This window comes from Enhydra lutris, unplaced genomic scaffold (genome assembly GCF_002288905.1).
Source record: "Enhydra lutris kenyoni isolate GAN:26980312 unplaced genomic scaffold, ASM228890v2 scaffoldscaffold26, whole genome shotgun sequence".
Classification (NCBI taxonomy): Eukaryota; Metazoa; Chordata; class Mammalia; order Carnivora; family Mustelidae; genus Enhydra; species Enhydra lutris.
This window is the reverse complement of record NW_019154110.1, coordinates 4,377,770-4,400,275: the sequence shown is the minus strand read 5'-3', so window position 1 is coordinate 4,400,275 and position 22,506 is coordinate 4,377,770. Positions and strand designations below refer to the sequence as shown.

Below are 22,506 nucleotides of genomic sequence, written 5' to 3'. Positions count from 1 at the left end.
ATTTTTAAAATATATAAAAAAATCTTTTTTTTTTTTAAGATTTTATTTATTTGATAGAGACACAGCGAGAGAGGGAACACAAGCAGGGGGAGTGGGAGAGGGAGAATCAGGCCTCCTGCTGAGCAGGGAGCCTGATGGAGGGCTCTATCCCAGGACTCTGGGATCATAACTTGAGCCAAAGGCAGATGCTTAACGACCAAGCCACCCAGGCACCCCCCAAAATATTAAAAAAATCTTAAAATCTCCAAAGAGTTGATAAAATATCAAGAAATCAACAGACCAACATGGAAGAGAAAACCAAAACATAGGAACCAATTTTCTCTGAAAAAGCATCTGTCAATCCTAGCAAATCTGAACTTTTATTTGGAACGCCTGGGAGAATGAGCGGGCTAGCAATCCACGCTCAGTGCCTGCACATGGTGGAGCATTTAATAGAATGCCCTCCCCTCAATACACTGAGATCCCAAAGGATTCCTGCATGATGCAGAGAACCTGGGACCTGGGACTCTATTTAGATAGCTCAGGACTGGTGGTGCCCTAGTGCTTGGCAGAAGTCAGCACAATCCTCTCTGGAGGAAAGCCCCTTCATATTCAGATTATTCCTGTATGGAATAAATTATAATATATTATAAATTATAATATCTATACTATATAAATAATTTATAATATATTATGAATTATAATATATAATATATAAATAATTTATAATATATTATAAATTATAATATCTATAATAATATATAAATAAATTATAATATATAATATATATAATATGTAAATAAATTATAATATATAATATATAATATTATAAAATAATAATTTGCTCAAGTGCAGATAGATATATGGAATAAGAAATTATCTAAAGGGACAAAATAGACTTTAAAAATTCTAAATGCAAAATTTTAAAAAATTTATTTATTGATTTTTAAAATAGTTTATTTATTTATTTGACAGAGCTAGAGAGCACAAACAGAGGGAGCAGCAGAGGGAGAGGAGAAGCAGACTCCCCTGCTGAGCAGGGAGCCCAATGTGGGGCTCAATCACAGGAGCCTGGGATCATGACCTGAGCCAAAGGCAGATACTTAACCAACTGAGCCACCCAGGTGCCCACCCCAAATACAAATTTTTTTTTTAACATTTTATTTATTTATTTGTTAGAGAGAGACAGAGAGCAAAGGCAGGGGGAGCAGCAGGCAGAGGAAGAAGCAGACTCCCTGCTGAGCAAGGGACTTGATCCCAGGACTCTGGGATCATGGTCTGAGCCAAAGGCAGACACATAACCAACTGAGCCACCCAGACATCCCTACAAATACTTAAAATTTAAAAATAAAAGTAACTGCAATTAAAATTCAACCCATTAATTTAAAAGCAGCTGAGATGCAGTAGAACAGAGAATTGGCGAAGTGGAAGATAATAATGAGAAATTACCCAGCATGGAGAAACAAAAAGGGGAGAAGGATGGAGAAGATAGTAGATACAGTAGTTAGAGCCCTAGTATATGTTTAATTAGCATCCCCCAAAAAACAGAAAAGAAAAATAGGGTAGAGACAAATATTTGAGAAGAGAAATGGCTGAGAGCTTTCCAGAAAGACACTAAGTCTACAGATTCAAGAGGCCAGTGAATCCCAAGCATGAATGTCTTGTCTAAATTGGCAGCCATATGAGAGAGGAGGGAGGGATACAGCTCAGAATTGTGTCTCCAAGAAGCAGACCTTTGTGGCTTTGATGCCTGTGATTCTCTGCTCCCTTAGGGTTCCCTCCCTCTTCCGCTGCCTCAAGCCCTCTCCCCCAGCCAGGCCCTGGTATCCTACCACTTCTCCACAAAGCACCCCGCCCCCCCAGACCTCTCTTTCTCTCTTGACCTCAAGGAAAGGAAGGAGACCTAAGACAGAAACAGAGAAAAGCACAGATGAATAAGAATCAGAGAGAAATCAGAGTAAGGGAGATGAGCCTTACAGGCATTATGACTTGGGAGATGGGCCAGACTGGCTTTGGGGGTCAACCTGGAGGCAACAGGTGGAAGATGGGGGATTGAAGATGACATAGGACTCTCCAGAATTCTGCTTCCCTTCCCTTTCCTCCTCTCCCTCAGGCTTCCCTCTGATTCTCTGCCTGCATGATCTTACCTTTGGCAATATCATGTCAGGAAGACCTGAGCTCCCATATCTACATTCCCTAGAAAACAGCATCATCAACAGTCAGGCTGCAGAGGCAGGAGAAGGAAAGACCATATTTCCTTGAAAACTGGAGAATGCCAGAGCCCTGAGGCCCTGGAGTTGGTCCTCCTGCATGCTACTGAAGTTGGGTTGCTATTTGTCACCTGTGAAGCCAGCCCGATCCAGTGAAATCCACTTGATTTTTCCTGTCCCCAGTTCTCACTCCTTGCTGCAAATCCCCATCCCAGAGTGTCCTGATAGCCAAGCTATGAAGCATGGGAAAGCCACGGAAGAAACTCTCCAGAGAAGGGAGGAGAGGGTCCTGTTGGATAATTCATATATTGTTTCCATCCCTGATACACCCTCACCTCCAAGGGGCAGAAATGGGATGCTAGTTCTGAGCTCTCCTTGATTTGCCATTTCCCCCAGTGTCTGCTCAGCTTTAATGGGACCTCGCCAAAAGCCTAGTGGTAGGAATAGACCAGCTCAGGTACACATAGGTGTAAAGAGACCTACTTAGGGGTGCCTGGGTGGCTCAGTAGGTTAAGCATCTGTCTTCGACTCAGGTCATGACCCCAGGGCCCTGGGATGGAGCTCTACGTTGAACTCCCTGCTGGGTGGGGAGCCTGCTTCTCCCTCTCCCTCTGCCTGCCACTCCCCTGCTCGTGTTCTCTCTCTCTCTCTCTGTCAAGTAAATAAGTAAAATCTTTAAAAGAAGAAGAAAGAGAGGAAGAAGAAGAAGATTCCAGTGTTCAGGGAAGTTTCCCCTTAAGACAATGAGAACATCTCCTCCCTCATTTTTAAAAAAATTATATATATTTTAAAAGATTTTATTTATTTATTTGACAGACAGAGATCACAAGTAGGCAGAGAGGCAGGCAGAGAGAGAGAGAGAGAGAGGAGGAAGCAGGCTCTCTGCCGAGCAGAGAGTGCAATGTGGGGCTTGATCCCAGGACCCTGAGATCATGATCTGAGCCAAAGGCAGAGGCTTAACCCACTGAGCCACCCAGGTGCCCCTTAAAAATTATTTTTATTAACATATAATGTATTCTTTGCCTCAGAGGTACAGGTCTGTGAATCATCGGGCTTACACAATTCACAGCATTCACCATAGCACATACCCTCCGCAATGTTTATAACCCAACCACCCTACCCGTAACACCCCACCCCACCGCAACCCTCAGTTTGTTTCGTGAGATTGAGTCTCTTATAGTTTGTCTCCCTCATGATCCCATTTTGTTTCATTTTCCCTTCCCTACCCCCCACAACCCCCCCTGCCCTGTCTCTCAAATTCCTCAATATCAGAGAGATCATATGATAATTGTCTTTCTCTGATTGACTTATTTTGGTCAGCATAATACCCTCTAGTTCCATCCACATCACGGCAAATGGCAAGGTTTCATTTCTTTTGATGGCTGCATAGTATTCCATTGTATACATACACCACATCTTCTTTATCCATTCATCTGTTGGACATCTAGGTTCTGTCCATAGTTTGGCTGTTGTGGACATTGCTGCTATAAACATTCAGACACATGCCCCTTTGGATCACTACGTTTGTATATTTCAGGTAAATATCCAGTAGTGCAATTGCTGGGTTATGGGTAGCTCTATTTTCAACTTTTTGTCTCCTCCCTCATTTTTATTGCATTTCCTTTTGTCCTAGTGAGGTGTGAGGTGGCTGGTCCCTTCCCAAGCTACATAGTGATTTAATTTTTTTCTCAGAGGTTTCAGCCCCAATTCCCAGGACTTTCCTTACTACCTTTCCTCCCCTGGAGACTGCCTAGCAATGGAACCCTTGTATCTTGAGGGAGTGAGATGGAAGGTAATATCTGCCACTTAAACAAATGCAAACATGAAGCTGGGGTAGGAAGCAGAAGCCAGGGTCCCCGGGTGTGTTCCCCTCACGACCTCCAGGCCTCAAGATGGGCACTGTCCTCCCTGTAGCTCACAGAGGACACTGTCAGCCTTTGATAAATCTTGCCAGGCCAGCCTGGGTAAGATCTCCCTAAACACCCAACATCCGATGTGTGGAGAACGGTGTGAGTCTAGGGTGCCTGAGGAGGCCAGAGGAACCCACCACACATTCAGCAAACATGCACGGGTGCCTTCTCTGTCCTAAATGCCTTCTCTATGCATGGACAACTACGAAGCCATCAGGAAGAATGGGCCAGCCCCATAGGACTCATGTGGGATCCATGGTATAAAAAATGGAAACAGCAAGGTGCCGTAGAGTGTACAACGTCTGAGATTTCAAAGAAAGAATGTGCACTTTCTTTTTTTTTTTTTTTAATATTTTACTTATTTATTTGACAGAGATCACAAGTAGGCAGAAAGGTAGGCAGAGAGAGAGGAGGAAGCAGGCTCCCTGCCAAGCAGAGAGCCCTATGCGGGGCTCGATCCCAGGACCCTGGAATCACGACCTGAGCTGAAGGCAGAGGCTTTAACCCACTGAGCCACCCAGGCGCCTCAGAATGTGCACTTTCAATATGTTTGGACACTCATAGAATGTCTCTGAAAGGAGACAAATGAAAATGCTAACAGTATTGCATGCGAGGAGAACAAAGTGGCTGAGGACAGGGTGGGAAGGAGACATCCTTTTTGCGGTGTTCTCTTTTGAGCCCTTTCATTGTTGGTCCCTATGTCTGTGTTACCTACTGAATTAGGCAATCAGAAGCAGACCCCGTCCCCTTAAGGAGTGTTGAGGGGGAGGAGGCAGCCCTGCTAACAATTGCAATCCACTTTGCTCATTGGTATCCCTGAGACTAGACACAGATAGTGAGAAAGGAGTCTAGGAGAGAGGACATCCAAGCTGGCTTGGGGGTGTCGGGGAATTTGGAATCATAATTGTGGCTGGAACCTCTCTCAGCTCAGCCTTGCCAGGGCCTAAAGAGCATAAGGAGAAGGGACCCGCCCTAGAGCTGCAGAGGCCGGGATACAAACTGCCGTCTGCGTGCCAAGCTAAGGAGCTGCGATTTTATCGTAATAGGAAATGGGCAGCTGTTATGGAATTTTCAGTAGGGGAGAGTGACCTGTGCGATTTGCTGTTTAGAGAGAGAATTCTGGCAGGAGCGTGGAAGGATAGATTAAGAGGGGCAAGGAGAGGCCGGGATACTGGTTATGAGGTTAATGCATGAATCTAGGTGAGCGGAGGCATATGGATGACCTGGGGCAAAGGAGGCAGAGGGCAGGGGAGCGATGACGGGGTTGTGGGGGAGCAAAACCCGAGACATGCAATCGGTCTCTAAGCTGCACGGAGACCACGCACAGATCCAGCTCTGCAGTTCTTGGTTTTCTCACTCTGGCATCTTCTGCACATTCAGGGCGCCAAAGCCCCCTGGCAGCTGGCAGGATGGGTCTGGAGGGGCCACTTCCTGGTCTGCCTGCCTGCCTACCTGCCTCCTCGCCCCAGGCTCCAGCGCCATGGCAAAGAGGGGCGGGGCCCGGGGGGGTGGGGTGGGAGAGAACAGAAAATTCTCCCCCGCCGTTCAACTCCTAGGTCTCTCTTATTTATGCCTCGCTCTCTCCCGACTCGAGTCGTCTCATTATTTCGAGCTGTACAGCTTGCTGCTTCCCTGGCTGGGCTCTCCCACCCCCGTGTGCGAAGTGTCAATCAAGCCGTCAGAGGAGCAGCTCAGCCTCACATCCTCCGAGGCTCTGCCCCAGGACACAAGCCGCAATTGCTGACACACAGCAGCGCGGTCTAGGGCTGCTGGCTCTTTCTTTAATAGTCTTCCGATCCAAAATGGGTGTTAAAATGGAATTCGAGGGGATCGCTTCTCTCTGCCTGCCCCTGTCAGGACAGCCACAAGGACGGGCAACCCTGAGAGAGAGGGGAAGCCTTCAGAAGTCGATTTCCTTTTCATTTCAAGGTTGGGCCCCGGCCAGCGTCGGCTTTCCGAGGAGATGTTTGAAATTCTTAACAGGAAGCCGAATGCTCGAGTCCAGGAATCCAGGGCAGGCTTGTGAAGTAGGGATGGGGAGATGGAATTGTCATCTTATTTCTGAAGGGATATTATATTAAACAAAGGAGAGATGGGCTATAGAGCTGCTTTTGTAGCCTCCCTGGAGAACCGAACAATAAGAAACGGGTCCGGGGAGCGGGGGCGGGGCAGCAGGAAGAACTGAGGTTAGAACAAAGAAAGAACTTCCCCGGCCCTGGACCCAGTGACCAGGGAGATCTGAGGAATCGGCTTCCCCAGGGGATTCCTCCTCCTTTTACAAATTGTGAATGGAAGCACAGTTTTGATAGAATATGGAAGCTAATGAGCATTAAGCCTAATTACTGTGCCAAATTCTCTTTAGAACTTTGATAACAGGCACACACAGAACTCACGGTTGTGATCCGAGTGTGTCTATTTGTGTTCTGTTCTTTTTCTCGGGATGATTTCCTACATACACACATTTCTATGTAGCCCACAGTCCACAGCTTGTCATTTTGAATCGCTACATAGTATTCCATTGTGTCAATGTGCCAGAATTTGCTCAGCGATTCCCTCTGGCTGGGTTGTTTCCAATTTTCTATATTGTAAGTGCACGGCTATGAATGTCTTTATACAAATGTCTTTTTCTTCCCTAGGATATTTCCTGGGGGTATGATTCCCTGAGTCAGATTTCTAGATCAAAAGGTGTGAACCATTCGATCATGGGTGCACACTGCCCAGCTCTTTCCAGAAGGCCCAGACCATCTGAGTTGCCACCCTATTCTCTCCCCTTTCCCAGAGCACTGACAACAAGAGATTTTATCGTTTTTTTAAAATTTCTGCTTATTTAATAGGCACATAGTCGTACCTTGAAGTTACTTAATTCCCATTTCTTTCCCTGCAGGTGAGGCTGGGCACTTTCATGTGAAGATTTATTGTCTGCTTTTCCTTGTGTATAAACTGTTCATCTTCTCTGACATCTTATCAAGAGGAATCTGGGGGCTGACCTTACATATTTCTATCAAGCCTTTGCATATTTAAACAGTACACTTTTCCTGTTATGTCTACCATGTTTTACCTGTAAGGGAAATGTCCGGTTGTGAGGCAAATGCTAGCCCGTCCATGTGGGTTAGGGGTGAGGTGGAGTTGAGATGACTCCTGGACTCTAGAGTCATCTGAAGCCAGTCATATGGTACCCCCTCTCTGGACCCCCATTTTCTTAGTAAAGGAGGGGCTTGGTGGAGAAGACAGCTAGTTGCCCTGGTCCCCCCGGGAGCATCCTTTGCTGGGGGCAGGGGAGGGGGGACACTTTGCCAAGGCTGGGCAGCCACCTGGGGTCACACGGATTTCCTGATCCAGTATTTTTCCCTACTCACATATGGCCATGAAAGAAACAGCAGACTATTGAAATCAGAATCATCAGTACAAATTCTGATGAATCCCCAGTATGGCCTGGTGCTTAAGGGAACAGGATCAGGAGCAGATAACCCTAGATAATCAGGATCACATCTCAGTGCCTATGTTTACCAGGTATGTGGCTTTGTAAGCCTTAATGTCTTTGGCTGTAAAGAGATATTTCAGGGGCGCCTGGGTGGCTCAGTACGTTAAGCATCTGCCTTTGGCTCGGGTCACGATCCCGGAGTTCTGGTATCAAGTCCTGCGTCGGGCTCCCTCCTCTGTGGGGAGCCTGCTTCTTTCTCTCCCTCTGCACCTTCCCCCAGCTCCTGCTCTCTCCCTCTCAAATTTAAAAAAAAAAAAAAAAAAAAAAAAAAAAAAAAAGAGGTGTTTCAGGTATGGCTATATACCCCAAAATTTCGTGGCTAAAATAACTGTTTCTATTCTATCACAAGATTCTGTGGATCAGGAATTCAGGTGGGGCTTGGCTGGGTAATTTTCTTTCATGTGGCCTTAGTCGGGTCACTCAGTGGTACTGAGCTGGTGGCTGGGCTGAGCTGGGGGTCCAAGATGGCTTCCCCCGTCTGTCTGGCTCTCCATGCACTCTCAGGGCCTCTGTACATGGTCTTTCCCACAGGCTGGTGGGACCTCTCACATGGTGGCTCAGGGCTCCAAGAGGAGCTGCAGGACCAGAAGAGGAATTTCTCAGTGTCCTCAGGCCTGGGCCAGTGTCCCAGTGTCACTTCTGCTGTGTTGGTCACACTGTCACAGAGCCCATGGTGGGAGGAGTGACAAAGAATTGGGGGCCATCTTTAATGTGCCCAAAGTGGAGATAAACATATGTCCTCCTAGGGCTGCGGGAATTCAACGAGGTGATGTGTACAGAGACAGATTTACCATGAAGCTAACTTCAACCACAGGGCTCGTTAATTAGACAGTTTCTTTCTAGTCCCTAGCACCTAACTTTGGATTCATAAATTTTCTTTTCCTTTCCTTAAAGAAGATCCCCGAATTGTCTAAGAACTGGGCCCTAGAAATCCCAGCTCTGTCCTGAATACATGTAGTGGTACTTACTTAGCACACAGCCGGGCCCAGAGGGTGGCCGGCTCACTACAGGGCCCCTCTCTGCCCGGGGCTGGTGCCCAGTGCCCCCTCTGCGTCAGGAGAAGTCTCCTCTCATTCTGTCCTTCCCATTTGTTCAAGATAATTTCTTTTCCTGTGCAAAAAAATGAAAGTAAACCACACTGAGAATAATTTCATAATCACAAAACTGCCCTCCTGATTGTTTCCTGGGTCTACCCCCTGACCTCGCCACCCACAGGGGAGGTGGGCCTTACCCTGGGCAGAGTGCCAAGTCCTTAGCTCGGCCCTTTCAGAATCTCCAAAGGAAATCAGGCTGAAGGGAGGGAAGCCAGCAGGGGGAGGCAGCATTCCCGGTGCCCAGCTTGGTCTAGGAGGCATTGAAATTCCAGGGCCGAAGTCCCAGAGACAAAGATCATAATGAGACAGGAAGGTGGCATAGGAAGGATCCATTTGCATGACAATAATTGAGCCAAGAATAGAAAGCTAGGGGGATACAAGGGTGAGGCCGGCAGCTGAGCTGGGCTAAACCTCGGAAATCAGACTACCCAGTCCCGCTCTGCGGGGGAGGTGGGGGCTGAGCCCTAAGACAGGCTTTGCCTGGAGGGAGGAGCAGGGTAGAAGGACACAGCCCCAGGGGATTGTGGGAATGCTGGTCAGGCTGGACTTTGCCCTACTCCTCCTCCTTTAGCCCAGAGCTTACTTTTGCTTGCTTTCTCCTTTGTGTGTGGGCTTTGTAGCTGTAGGGCTAAGCGGGCATCATGGCTGCTCAGAAAGATCTCTGTGATGCCATTGTGATAGGGGCAGGCATCCAAGGCTGCTTCACAGCATACCACCTGGCCAAACACGGGAAGAGGGTCATCCTGCTGGAGCAGGTACTGTGTCCCCTCTGTACTCCCCACTTTAGGGACTGTCCCTCCCTCCTCCTCTAGCGAGAATTTTCCAGAGCCAGCAGGCTTTGGGGTGAGACCAAAGGGTCTGACTGTCAAATTTTGTGCAATTTGCAGCTTTGCTGCCTGGTGTGTTTCATGACAATGCAAAGAGTGTTCCACTCTCCCTAAGACCCACATTGGGTTTCCAGGCACATTTCCTCCTTTTCCTGCCTCCTGGTTCCTGCCCTTGATCAAGAAGTATCCCAGGTCCTATTCTCTTCCTTCCTGCCACTCAGTCTCTTCTGTGCCAAAATGTTTGATCCAGCCCAGAAAAATAATCCGTTCTGCTTTGGGTTACCTTAAATAAAAATAATTTTGCCCAGAGGGAAAAGCTGATTTGTCAGCCTAAGAGGTAGGATTCCTCCCTGGGTGTTCCTGGCCTCACACCTTGGAACCCAGCAGAGCCTTCTGTTTTTTTGTCCCCCCCCCCCACCCCACTACCTCTGGTTGATAGCAGCCTTATTGTTTGATACACCAGGAATAAGTAGGTCTTATTTGTCATTATAGAGAAGGTGACCCCATGCAGTCTATTCTACCGTGATCACTGCACATGTTAGGGGTAAGGGAGCTCTGTATCTCCAGGGTCCTTCCCAGGGCAGGTCCACACAGACCACTTTGCAAAGGCTTCTATCCTCCCATCCTGCCTACAGCTATCCCTGGGATATCCCCACCCAAAAGGTGGCTTTTGGTTCACTCTTCTTGGTAATGAACTGGGCTGGTTAGAAACATTTTTTGTTTCTCTCTCAGTTTTCAGAAAGCCTAAGGGATTCCTGGTCTAACCTTGCAGGAAACTCTCCATCTTTTGCTAAATCCCAAGGTGGTTCCCTTGTCCCAAGTGATCGGAACCCACAGAGAAAAATCATCAGCTTCCTTGTCCAGAAAATGAAGGGAGTTAATGGAAAACAGCCTGGAGTTTCCTCAAAAAGTTAAAAATAGAGCTACCCTACAATCCAGCAATTGCTCCCCTAGGTATTGGCCCAAAGGGTATAAAAATACAGATTTGAAAATGTACATGAGTCTATGGCCATACCACCCTGAATGCGCCCGATCTCGTCTGAAAATGTACATGTATCCCCAAGTTTAGAGTAGCATGATCAACAATAGTCAAACTACGGAAAGAGCCCAAGTGTCCATTGACAGATGAATGGATAAAGAAGATGTGGTATATATATACAATGGAATTAGCTATCAAAAAAATGGAACTCTTGCCATTTGCAGTGATGGGGATGGAACCAGAGTGTATCATGCTAAGTGAAATAAATTAGTCAGAGAAAGACAAATACCATATGATTTCACTCATATGTGGATTTTTTTTTCATGTGTGGAATTTAAGAAACAAAACTGATGAACATATGGGAGGGGGGAAAAAAAGAGAGGGAAACAAACCAGAAGAGACTCTTAACGATAGAGAACAAACTGAGGGTTGACAGAGGGAGGTGGGCAGGGGATGGGCTGGCTGGGTGATGGGGATTAAGGAGGGCACTTGCGGTGATGAGCACGGGCTGTTATAGGCAAGTGATGAATCACTAACTTCTACTCCTGAAACCGATATTACACCATATGTTAACTAACTAGAATTTAAATAAAATTTTTGGGAAAAAAAAAAAAAGAAGGGGCTAGACTGGAATGATCTCAAAGTTTCTTTCTGGTTATGCTTCTCAGGCACCTGGGTGGCTCAGTCGGTTAAGCGTCTGTTTTCAGCTCACGTCATGATCCCAGGGTCTTGGGATCGAGGTCCGCATCGGGCTCCCTGAGTCTGCTTCTCCCTCTGCGCACCCCCCATTCCCAGGCCCCATCTCTCATGAATAAATAAAATCTTTAAAAAACCAATTATGCTTCTCTATGAGACCAAGTGGGGAGGGGTTGCAGCAACATGACCAAAGACTAACTAACAGAGGGACTTAGGGAAGTGAGTAATGTTACCAAAAGGGAAGCTGAGTTAAGCTACTGAGAACATCTATGCTGTTGGCCAGATCAGTAACTTGGCCGTAAAGGGAGACTGTATGGAAATATTTAAAGAATAAGCGCTCCTGCCTGAAAACACACGAGGAGCTAGCTCCTAAGTGGGGGAAGGGACCGCGTGCAAGGGGTAACAGCTTCGGTTGTCTCTCTTGTTCTCCATTTCCAGTTTTTTCTACCACACTCCCGAGGAAGCTCCCATGGGCAGAGCCGGATAATCCGGAGGGCGTACCCCGAAGACTTTTACACCCAGATGATGGATGAGTGCTACCAGATATGGGCCCAGCTGGAGCGTGAGGCTGGGACCCAGTTACACAGGTTGGCAGGTGGGGGAATTGCTTGAATTGTGGGACCCAGGGCCTGGAGCTGCTTTGAGTAGGTGAGGGGGCAGGGCCATGAACACCGGAAGTGCAGTGGAGGGACACAGGGCCTAGGGACATGCCAGACACGTGAGAACGTTCTGCTCACTGTCCTGATCGCCCTGTCGGTCAGTCCAGCTGGCTCCTGCCACCCTCTGAGTTCCAGCAGTGGGTTCCCAGCATGTGTCCACTGTCCTGATTGCCCTGTCGGTCAGTCCATCTGGCTCCTGCAACCCTCTGAGTTCCAGCAGTGGGTTCCCAGCATGTGTCCAAGGCCAGCAGAGGGTATGTGGGGAAGACGACTGAAAAGACACTGGGAGCAGATACCCAGAGCTGGGGTTTGCCTCTGCATCTCTGTGTAGTCATCTGAGACTCTTTTAGGGAAGCGGTTGAAATAAAGGAAGAGGCTGCCATCTTCATTCTTTATATTCCTGCTAATAGCATAACCGGGTCCCCTCCCCTAGAGCGACCCCTATAATCCATTCATTTTCTCTGAATGCCTCTCCCTGTAGGTCTCCTCTTCAGACCCCATTGCTTGCTAGGGATCTCTGCTGTCCCTGTGGCTCTCTAACCCTTAAGATTCCTCTGCTCCCCACAACCCCCGCCCACAACCTCCACTGACCTTTCAAACACTCATGGGGAAGAAGGCAGACAATCCACGGCCCATAGAGAGATTTAACCCACCGGCCCCACATCCCTTCCCACCTTCGCTGTGGCTCTTAACCGAACTTTCTACAAAACCACAGCTCTATCCTAGAGGGTGGCAGTTATTTTAATGGCCAGGAACCAAGAGGTTACTGTTCTGTTGCAAAAACACCATTAACTTAAGAACAAAGTGAAATCCATTATGCAAATACAGCTAGGACAGCTAATTACAGATTTATTCCAGAGGCAGCTAATGCGCCCAGCACCCAAATAAAGGAGCATGTCTCACTGAAGGGTGGCCCGGCTAAACGACCCCTCTCTGTCAGCCATCTGTGAATACTGCTGAGTTTCGGCTACTAAAAGAGGTGGTGAGGCCTTGGAGGGCACCCTTCTCCCCAGCAGACAAGGAAGTAACTAAAAAATGATGTTAGGAGAGTCTCTGGAATCTTTCAGAGGGGACATGATTCTGGAGAACGGGCTGGAACTTGACTTTGTGCTCTACCTCTTACTGGCTGCGTGACATTGGAAAAGTTTGTGTACTTCTCTGTGCCTCATTTTTATTTCACAAGGCTTTGTGGAGGATTAAATGAGACTTTTTCTTTAAGAGAAGGAGTGGGGAGGGGCAGAGGGCGAGGAAGAGAGAGACTATTAAGCAGGCTCCACGCCCTGAGGAGCAGTTGTGGGGCTTGATGTCACAACCCTGAGATCACGACCTGAGCTGAAATCAAGAGTCAGAGGATTAACCAACTGAGCCACCCAGGTGCTCCTTAAACGAGACTCTCATGAAGTACTTGGCATAGAGCCTAACCCCTTTCGATAAATGGCAGCTCGTTCTACCTATTTTGCACCAGCTGTATCCTATCTCCATCGCACAGGGAGGAAGAAGGGCAAAGGGAGACAGGTGGGATGCAGCAACTGTGGACATCAAGGAGAATGGCGGCTGGAACGAGGGAAAGGAACGCTTGGGTAGGAGATTCTCATCTCACCGTCCTCCTCTTGGCAGGAGGACAGGAATTTGGAGGGGCTGTGGGACCCGGTGGACCTAGCTCTACATGTCAGCTCTGACACATTTAGGTGTGTGGTTTGGAGCAAGCTGTTTAACCTCTGTGAGACTCAGCGTTCTCACCTGTAAAGGAGGGGTGCGGATTTCATGGGACTATGGTGAGGATGAGTCTGTGAAGGGCTTCGAGTGGTACTGACCAATCCTTCGTCATCACCATCACCGCCATCATCCCGTATTTAGCGCTCGTGATAAGAAACTAAGGCTGTTTTAAAAGTGCTCAGGACGGGGCGCCTGGGTGGCTCAGTGGGTTAAGCCTCTGCCTTTGGCTCAGGTTATGATCTCGGCATCCTGGGATCAAGCCCCGCATCAGGCTCTCTGCTCAGTGGGGAGTCTGTTTCCCTCTCTCTCTGCCTGCCTCTCTGCCTACTTGTGATCTGTCAAATAAATAAACAAAATCTTAAAAAAAAACAAAACTCAACACATGTTAACTCACTTAATTCTCCCCATAAGCTATGAAAGGGTTGCTACTGAGCCGTGAGGGTCTTAACCTGTTAGTGCAAATCGCAAGCCCTATTCTTAGTGTCGAATAGGGCTTGGCAGACTTTTTCCAGAATGGCCGCATAGTATTTTAGACTTCGCAGGCCGTATGGTCTCTGTTGTAACTGTTCAACTCTGCCAGTTACCCAATACTGCCATTGTAGTGGGCAAGCAGCCCCCGATGATGCGTAAATAAATGAGCATAGGTGTGTGCCAATAAAACCTTATTCGTGGATGCTGAAATTTCATTCACTTTTCGTGTTGCGAAATATTCTTTTTAAATCAACCATTAAAAAATATAAAAATCATCTTGGCTTATATGACAAACAAGAATAGGTGGTAGACCTGATCTGGTTCCTGGGTCATAGTCTGCTGGCTGGTTTAGAAGATACTTCAGACTGGTGACCTTGTCCGTCCCTTCTGTTCAACAAACTGATGTCTAAATCATCCCGGGTCGAAAGACTGCTAATGTATATTTAAAGCCAGGAACATATCGTAGACCCTCTGGAAAGACCATTCTGATGTCTTACCTTCCCAGTTATGAAAAATGAAGAGTAAAGTGAATGTGCTTTGGAAAATCTTTCAAGCTCAACAGGGGGCTAGGCGTTGCCATTATTATTATTATTATTACCATTATCAAGTCCTTTCTTGTGGCTAATCAGATTTACACAGGCCCACTCATTTATTTGGTTCTTTGACTCAGGAACACAGAATGGATACTTCCCATTTCTGGCTTTTGTTCTTGATTCTTATTTTCTAAATGATTCATCATCTTCGTGGTTCTTATTCTCCTAGGTGCTGCTGGGAGAACGAGCACAACATCATAATCTAACTGATAGATACGAGTGTATTTTCTTAAGGCTATCTGATGGTGATAACAAACAAACAAACAAGCAAGTATCTTCGGGAGTTGGTCGCTAAGGCAGCTGTCCGATTCTTTATATTCTGTTCTGACTCTTTCCGTGACAGTGGCATACTCAACCTGGGTGGGCTCAGGATATTTGCATAGATGCCGGGTACAGATGACCCGTGTGTCAGATCACAAGGTCTGAGTGTTTTGTGATGTGTACAGCCGGGACCCTGATACCACCAGCAAATCCCAGCTCTGGGGCCCTTCTCTCGCTTGCCCTGCCTTTTCCCTTTGAGTCCTAAATATCTAGCTCCTGACCCAGGCTGCCCCTGCTTAGCTGACAATATCAGACAAGATCACAGCCGTAGGCAATACAGCCGCTGGCAGAACCTGGCGGGCCCCCTCCGCAGCTGCTGCTTCCTGTGTCTGTGAAGTGTCTGGCTTATCAGCCACATCCCCTCCCCGGAGCAGTCTTTGTTAACCAATTCCACCTCGGCCCACTGAGCGGAAGATGAAAGCCAAGAGCTCCTCCAAAACCAACAAAGACAGCAGCCATTACTCAGTCTCTTCCCCAAGGTGACTCTGGGAGCCTGCTTGACTGGCATTTTTTAACCCCCGGAGGGGGAAGTGGGAGCCGGGGATGGGAGGTGGCAGGTGCAGGGAGAGCTCTGTGCCCCTCCCAGTGGCTCCCTTCTCCATTCGGCCTCCCGTCCTGCTGTAGTAACGGGTGGAAATCCCTGATCACCAGCTCCTTACATCACGTCCGAGGCTTTGTCGGCTAGAGGAGTCAACAAGGCCCTTGGGAGGATTCTTCGATTACCTCTTCCTCGTGTTGGATCCAGCTAGGGCTGGGGGAAAGCACAGCTCATACCTCATTCTCTGTGCTCAGCTGACGGCATGCTGGGAGCTGCACTCTTTCCAGGGTCCCTGACAACCCAGTCTTTCTTCAAGGAGCTTCTCTCTAGGCCAGCCCTGACCAGGCATTTCCTGGACCTTTCTTCTTCTTCTTCCTTTTTTTTTTTTTTTTTTTTTTTTTTTTGCGATGGCCTTATCTCTTCTCATTCCTCTCCTCCCAAACTTTTGTAGCCTAGGTCTGAGTCGAAAAAGAGAGGAGGGAGGCCCAGAGCACAGGGGTGAGAAATTGGTGCAGAATGAGCGGTCTGTTTATTGGGATCTAGGAAAAGCCATTAAGAAAATAAGCACTTAAATGATTTTCAATCTGCCCATGGAAGTCATCTATCTTCATACTGGGGAGAAAAGACCCATTCTCTGATCCCGGTTTTGACTGACTGATTTCCAATTCTCGAAGCATTTCCCACAGGAGCCTCTCACCTATCTCCCATAATGACAGGCCTTTGCATTCGCAGGCAGTGTTTTACATTTATTTCCGATTTGCTCATAATGGTCAAAAATCTCTCTCCAATCCGAGGCATTTCTCCAGCAGTGCACGGTTTCCCTCAGGCCAAATAGCTCAGCTGTGATCCACGGAAAATGAGAATTTCCCAAACGCATCTTCGGACTAGGGGAGGGTCCAGCATCACAAATTCAGATGGAAAATTTCCCACTGTTAGATCAATATCTGGGCTAAGAAATAAATGCCACAGGGGCAGAGAGCTGGAGCAAAATGATTACAATCGGCACAATTACATTCACCGGCAGAATCAGCTCACTGATTACTCCCGGGGATGGGAGCTCCGGCTTCATACACCATGGGACGGCTTGGGAATTAGAACATCACTCAGCATTTCAGAATTCGACAGATTGGTCTGTTGTCTTGGCCTGAGTTTGTTTTCCCCATACAGCACCTTCCTGTAAGAGGAGTTCAGACTTCAAAGAAAGAAGGAAGGAAGGGAGGGAGGGAGAGAGGAAGGGAGGAAGGGTGGAAGGGAAGGAGCTAAACTGTAGGGTACGTGGGAGACCATGGTGGGTATACTGCAGGCAGGGGTTGGGATAGGCTGCTCTGAGATTCCTGAGCCAGGGATCTGACAGGATAACTGCTAAGGTGAGGGTTAAGCCCATCTTCCCCAGAATCCCATCCAACCCCAACCGCATCCAGTAAAAAGGGCTCAGGGTCATACACTTGTGTGACTTCTTAATGATTCCCTTTACCTGACTGAGAGGAGTGTCCTAGGCAAGTTTTCATTACCTGAGAACCAATCTGAAGTCCTTTTGGGGGCCATGGGGAAAGGCCCCTGCTGGCTAGTGGGGATTCAACAGCATCTTCCTTCTGCAAAGCTTTGAAGAGGCAGAGGCGCTCAATTCTTTTTGCTGGTGCTCAATGCCGGGTAGGCGGGGGCCATGGCGAATGGATTGGGCACGCTGCGCGGCTCTGTGTACTGACACCGGCCCCAGGGCCCGCTGTGTCCCTACCCCCGCCCAATCTTCTCTTTAATCCCCCCAACCAGATAATGTGGGATTTGGAAGCATGTAATATCCATGAGACTCCATTATAGGCTATTATGAGCTTTATACACAGAACCTGGGGGATGTACCAGGCCGATGCTGGTCACCGCAGCTGCTGAAAGGGAGAGGGACTGCGGCACTGGTCCCAAGGGCTGAAGTGACCCTTACATTGTTCAGATCCGTTCCCACCGAACGTATAGATCGGCTCTGGTCTCTCGCGACAGAGAGATGGGAAATATTAAAGAAAAACAGCGTTCACTTCCCTAGAGAGTAAGAAGCAGAAAGGGAAGTAGAGGGAGGAACAAAACCATAGAATCACTGGGATTGAGCCCTCTGCTGGAACCCTCAGAGACCACCTCCTGGTGTTTCTGCACGAGTGCGCTGTCCGCATTTCGGTGGGCTCTCACTGAGCTTTGCAGGGTCAGCCCACTTAATGTGAGGAGCCATGCCCAGGCATTGTGGCAACTTAAAAAATGGCCCATGCCTGGTCCCTGTGTCCCAGGGTTGGGGCAGGAGCACCAATAGGCCAGCCGGCATGCATTACAGAGGAATCTGGGGCCTGGAGCAGTACGCAACCCAAACATCAGGAGGCGTCTGCCCAGACAGGACCCAGAGCCTCTGATTCCCCAGGAGCCTTTCCAGGAAACAGACAGCCTCAGAGGGGGACCTGAGAGATGCGCAGTAAGGGATAGAACATGATATGAGGGGAAAAGGGCCACAGGAAAAGAAAGAGCAGGGCGGTGGAGGAGGGGGGAAAGAGGATAAAGAATCAAGATCAGGGGCACCTGGGTGGATCAGTCGGTTGGGCGTCTGCCTTCGGATAGGGTCATGGTCCCTGGGTCCTGGGATCAAGCTCCCTCTCCCACTTCCCTCCCCGCTTCTCATGTGTATTCTGTCTGTCCCAAATAAATAAAATCTTAAAAAAAAAAAAAAAGAATCGAGATCAGAATAGTGAGTGGGCCAGGGGATGGAGGAAGAGGAAGAAACACCTACCACTCTAGCTGCAGCGTAAAGAGGATTTCCGATGTCTGCCCTCCAGGGCGGGATGGATCCTGAGAGGATGGAGGGACAAGCAAACCAATAGTGAGACCCAGGGGCAGACTTGGGAATGGGCAGGCAGCCAGCTCAGGAATACTGAATGTGACCCTAATGACAGCATTGAGATGACTTTACCAGTTCTTTTTATTTTATAAACATATAAATATATATACATATGTATATATATTTAAATATTTTATTTACTTACTTGGCAGAGAGAGGGAACACAAGCAGGGGGAGTGGGAGAGGGAGAAGCAGGCTTTCCGTTGAGCAGGGAGCCCAATGCGGGGCTCGATCCCAGGACGCTGGGATCATGACCTGAGCCGAAGGCAGATGCTTAACGACTGAGTCACCCAGGCGCCCCTTATATATATATTTTTTAAGATTTATGTATTTATTTGAAAGAGAGAGAGCTTGCGTGAGCATGAGCAGGGGGAGGGACAGAGGGAGAGAATCTCAGCAGATTCACCGCTGAGCTTGGAGCCCCACACGGGCTTGATCCATGACCCATGAGATCATGACCTGGACCTAAACCAAGAGTTGGACGCCCAACCAACTGAGCCACCCAGGCGCCCCCATTTTTTTTTTTTTAATCTTTCGCAGTAGGCTCCATGCTCCACTGACTGAGCCACCCAGGTGCCCTGACTTTACCAGTTCTTTGCACAGGGTCCCTTGATGGGACCCTTGCTAAAGAATGAGAACGAATGGCCCAGGGCCCTGACTCATACCCTCACCCATATGCCTTTATTTATTTATTTATTACAGGCAGACTGGGCTACTGCTGCTGGGAATGAAGGAGAATTCAGAATTAAAAACCATCCAGGCCACTTTGTCTCGACAGGGGGTGGAACACCAGTGTCTCTCCGCTGAGGAACTAAAGCAATGTTTCCCCAATGTTCGGTTGGCCAGGGGAGAAGTGGGGCTCTTGGACAAGTCTGGAGGGGTTCTCTATGCAGACAGGGCCCTCAGAGCCCTCCAGGTAATACGTACAACATTTGGGGCAAGGTGTGGCCGATGAGGGCCTTCACCCTGCTGGGTTTATTCTGGACCTTTTGGGCAAGGCACTTTATATATGCTGCTAGGCCTTGTCACTATGGGACAGGAGGTCTGGAGTCTGTGCTCTCTGTTCCGCCGGAAGTGAGGGACTCTCTTGTTCACCAGGGTGAACCATACAGAGAGCTAACTCATTTGCCCATCCCTGCCGCTGCCCTTTCAGGATGCAATTCAGCGTCTCGGAGGCCTAGTGCATGATGGAGAGAAGGTGGAGGAGATAAAACCAGGGCAACCCATCACAGTGAGAAGTACTTCCAGGAGCTACCAAGCCAGAAGCTTGATCATCACAGCAGGTCCTTGGACTAACCGGCTCCTCCGTCCCCTGGGAATTGAGCTGCCCCTCCGGGTAAGGGGTTGTTGGAAGCCCGAGAATTGGTGCCTAAGAGAAGATGCCTGGGAGTCTGGTGGACTCAAGCTTGAGTCCCAGAACTGCTACTTGCTGGTGGACGAACGTGGGCTGACTAGTTCCCCTCAAGAGCCTCAGTTTTATAACATGTAAAATGGGGATAGGGCTGTTGGAGAATTAGGTGATCGAATCAATAGAAAGCCCTCGGGAACTCACTAAATCTGAGGCATTAGTAAGTGCTTCAGAGAGAAGTAGGGCTGAGTGCAGTTATGGGAGACTAAGTCTGGGGGAAGAGACAGAGATGTGGAGATCTTTATGTCTCATATTAAAATGGAACAGACCACCAATGTGAGAATTGGGTAAAACAGGATAGACAGGTTAAGGGGGGGCATCCAGGCTTGTATTCAAGAGCTATAGGACCTCAGAAGAAACTGTTCTCACCGTCTGGACAGTTTCATGGCTTTTCCCCTTCATCTCCCACTTCCTCTTTCTACTTCAAGACCCTGCGGATCAATGTATGTTACTGGCGAGAGAAGGTTCCTGGAAGCTATGGTGTATCCCAGGCCTTTCCTTGCTTCCTGGGGCTGGGCCTCAGCCTGGCTCCCCACCACATCTATGGGCTGCCTTCCGGAGAGTACCCAGGGCTGATGAAGGTGAGCGGAAAGGCCCAGAGGGGGCTAGTAGGACCCATCCACCCCCGACCCTCAGATTTGGGGCAGTTGCTCTAACTCCCCTTTCAACAGATTCCAGGGATCCCCCAGCAGCAGGAGCGGAGAACACTTCCCTATTCGTTATTTGCAATGCAAGACACCCCACCCCCCAAGCTGTCCGGAGGCCCAACAAAGGGAACCCTTCCTTGGCAAACATGGGGCTGTGGGTGGGGTGGGGGGGTGTAGAAGGAACAGCCAAGGGAACCTCCTGTGGCAACAAACGGCACCTGTCAGGGCTGGGGATGGCTGGGATGATGGATGGGGGCACTCTGTGCACGAGCCTGCCCCCTGGGCTGGGTGGGTGTTCGGGGAAGGCCCGGCCCCTTGCCACTGCTCACACTGCTCTGATTGGGAGCTAGGTCTGCTATCACCACGGCAACGATGCAGATCCTGAGGAGCGGGACTGCCCGGAAGCATTCTCAGACGCCCAAGACATCCACATTCTGAGCCGCTTTGTTAGAGATCACTTACCTGACCTAGAGCCCAAACCTGCCATTATGGAGCGCTGCCTGTATACGGTAAGGGTGTGGGCAGCCTGGCCAGGCCCAGCCCCTTCACGGGCCCCGGGAACAGGGGAAGGAGACAGACCCTGCACAGCTCAGGCTTGCTGCTGTTTGACCCCTGACCTGGTAGGTGACTTGAAACGAATGACTTCTTTCCGTGGGTTTGGTTCCCCTCCATATCCGAGAGGGCCCATGAGAGGTTTTCATATTCCTTTTCATTAGCAGACTAGGCTTATGCCTGGCAGCCCCTCGCGACGTTTCCCAGAAGAGCTCTAAAAGATTTTTTGGCAAGATGTTCTAGTTGAACAGGCCGTAGGGATGAAGAGAAGAGACAGATGTCACCAGGGCCCGAGGCGTCTTGGCTAAAGTTAGTTTACATGCATTCACTGAGCACCTACTGGGTTCATAGCCCTGGATGAGAGGAGAGGCAGATGGACAAATGAGAAAGATTGTCGCCCCTGGAGGGGGCGCTGGCATGCAGAATGCATTCCCGTGCCCCGTTCCCATTCTTTCTGGAAAGCAACCCAGCCTCTTCCCCTCCCCCCGAACCTGCAGTTCTTCCTTCTCCTTCTCTCCTCGAAGGACCTCGAAGGACACCAGTGTGATTGTTTCTTTCTAGAACACCCCCGATGAGCACTTTGTTCTTGATCGCCACCCGAAGTATGACAACATTGTCATTGGTGCTGGATTCTCTGGTGAGCCTGAGTGGGGCAGGATGTGCCTCAAAGCCCACCTATCTCACTGTCAGGCAAAATGGCGTCTTCTACGCTCTGGGCTGGCCAAGGCCTAGACTTGAGTGTACAAAGGGGCTGGGTGGGCAGATAGAGAAGAAGAGGTACTTCTGGTGGGAGGCAACTTCCCATGTTGGGATGTGGACCAAGAAGAGAGTTAGCCCAATTTGGGGAGAGGGTGGTAGACATCTAGGCCGTTGTCCATGAGGATGCCTGATCTCACCTTCTCTCCTTTCCGTAGGGCATGGATTCAAGCTTTCCCCTGTTGTGGGGAAGATCCTGTATGAATTAAGCATGAAATTAACACCATCCTATGACTTGACACCTTTTCGAATGAGCCGCTTCCCTGGCCTGTGTAAAGCCCACCTTTGACCCCTGGCCAGCTTTAACCTCTGGCTATTAAATGGCAGCCTGTTCCCTTGCCTCTCTTGAGTCCCCTGTCAACAGCGGATGATTGAATCGACCTTCTTTCTCTGGCCAGCTCCCCATCCCACTACTTTCTTGCTTCCAGAAGGTCAACCAGATATTCTATCATCACCAAGTAACAAGGACCTTTGAGACGGATGTCTCAATAAGGAGGATGCCCAGGGATGGGCTCAGGGAACCCAAGCAGTTGTTACAATTGTCTTCCATGAGACGTTTATAAACTTGGAGTGGTTTAACTGAAGCAGCCCAGGGGAGGGTAAATAAAATGATTTGTAGATTGCTACTGACCTTGGAGTTCCTTTTCCTAAAACTAGAGCCACCCTTCATCACAACCCCAGCCCCACAAATCTGGCTCACCTTGGGTGTGCAGTAAATGTTTGTTGAAAAAAATGTGTTGGAAAAGCAAAGAAATGAAGAGCTGCATTGCATTCAAGTCTGCAGTGGGCTTTCTTCTTCA

The 22,506-nt window shown here is 48.8% G+C and overlaps 1 protein-coding gene across 1 annotated transcript; it reads left to right on the top strand.

Moving 5' to 3' along the window:
* Nucleotides 1-9,257: 9,257 nt before the first annotated feature.
* On the top strand, nt 9,258-22,179 carry LOC111151659 (pipecolic acid and sarcosine oxidase). Its single transcript, XM_022509789.1, has 8 exons — nt 9,258-9,429; nt 11,615-11,763; nt 19,046-19,259; nt 19,497-19,679; nt 20,180-20,332; nt 20,749-20,907; nt 21,512-21,587; nt 21,865-22,179. The coding sequence occupies exons 1-8, from the start codon at nt 9,316-9,318 to the stop codon at nt 21,993-21,995; spliced, it is 1,179 nt and encodes a 392-aa protein (XP_022365497.1). The 5' UTR covers nt 9,258-9,315; the 3' UTR covers nt 21,996-22,179.
* Nucleotides 22,180-22,506: the final 327 nt, after the last annotated feature.

Coding starts and splice junctions, on each gene's coding strand:
- LOC111151659 (XM_022509789.1), top strand. CDS start 9,316: ATGGCTGCTCAGAAAGATCTCTGTGATGCCATTGTGATAGGGGCAGGC. Junction 19,260..19,496: donor GGGCCCTCAGAGCCCTCCAG/GTAATACGTACA, acceptor CTGCCCTTTCAG/GATGCAATTCAGCGTCTCGG. Junction 20,908..21,511: donor TGGAGCGCTGCCTGTATACG/GTAAGGGTGTGG, acceptor GTTTCTTTCTAG/AACACCCCCGATGAGCACTT.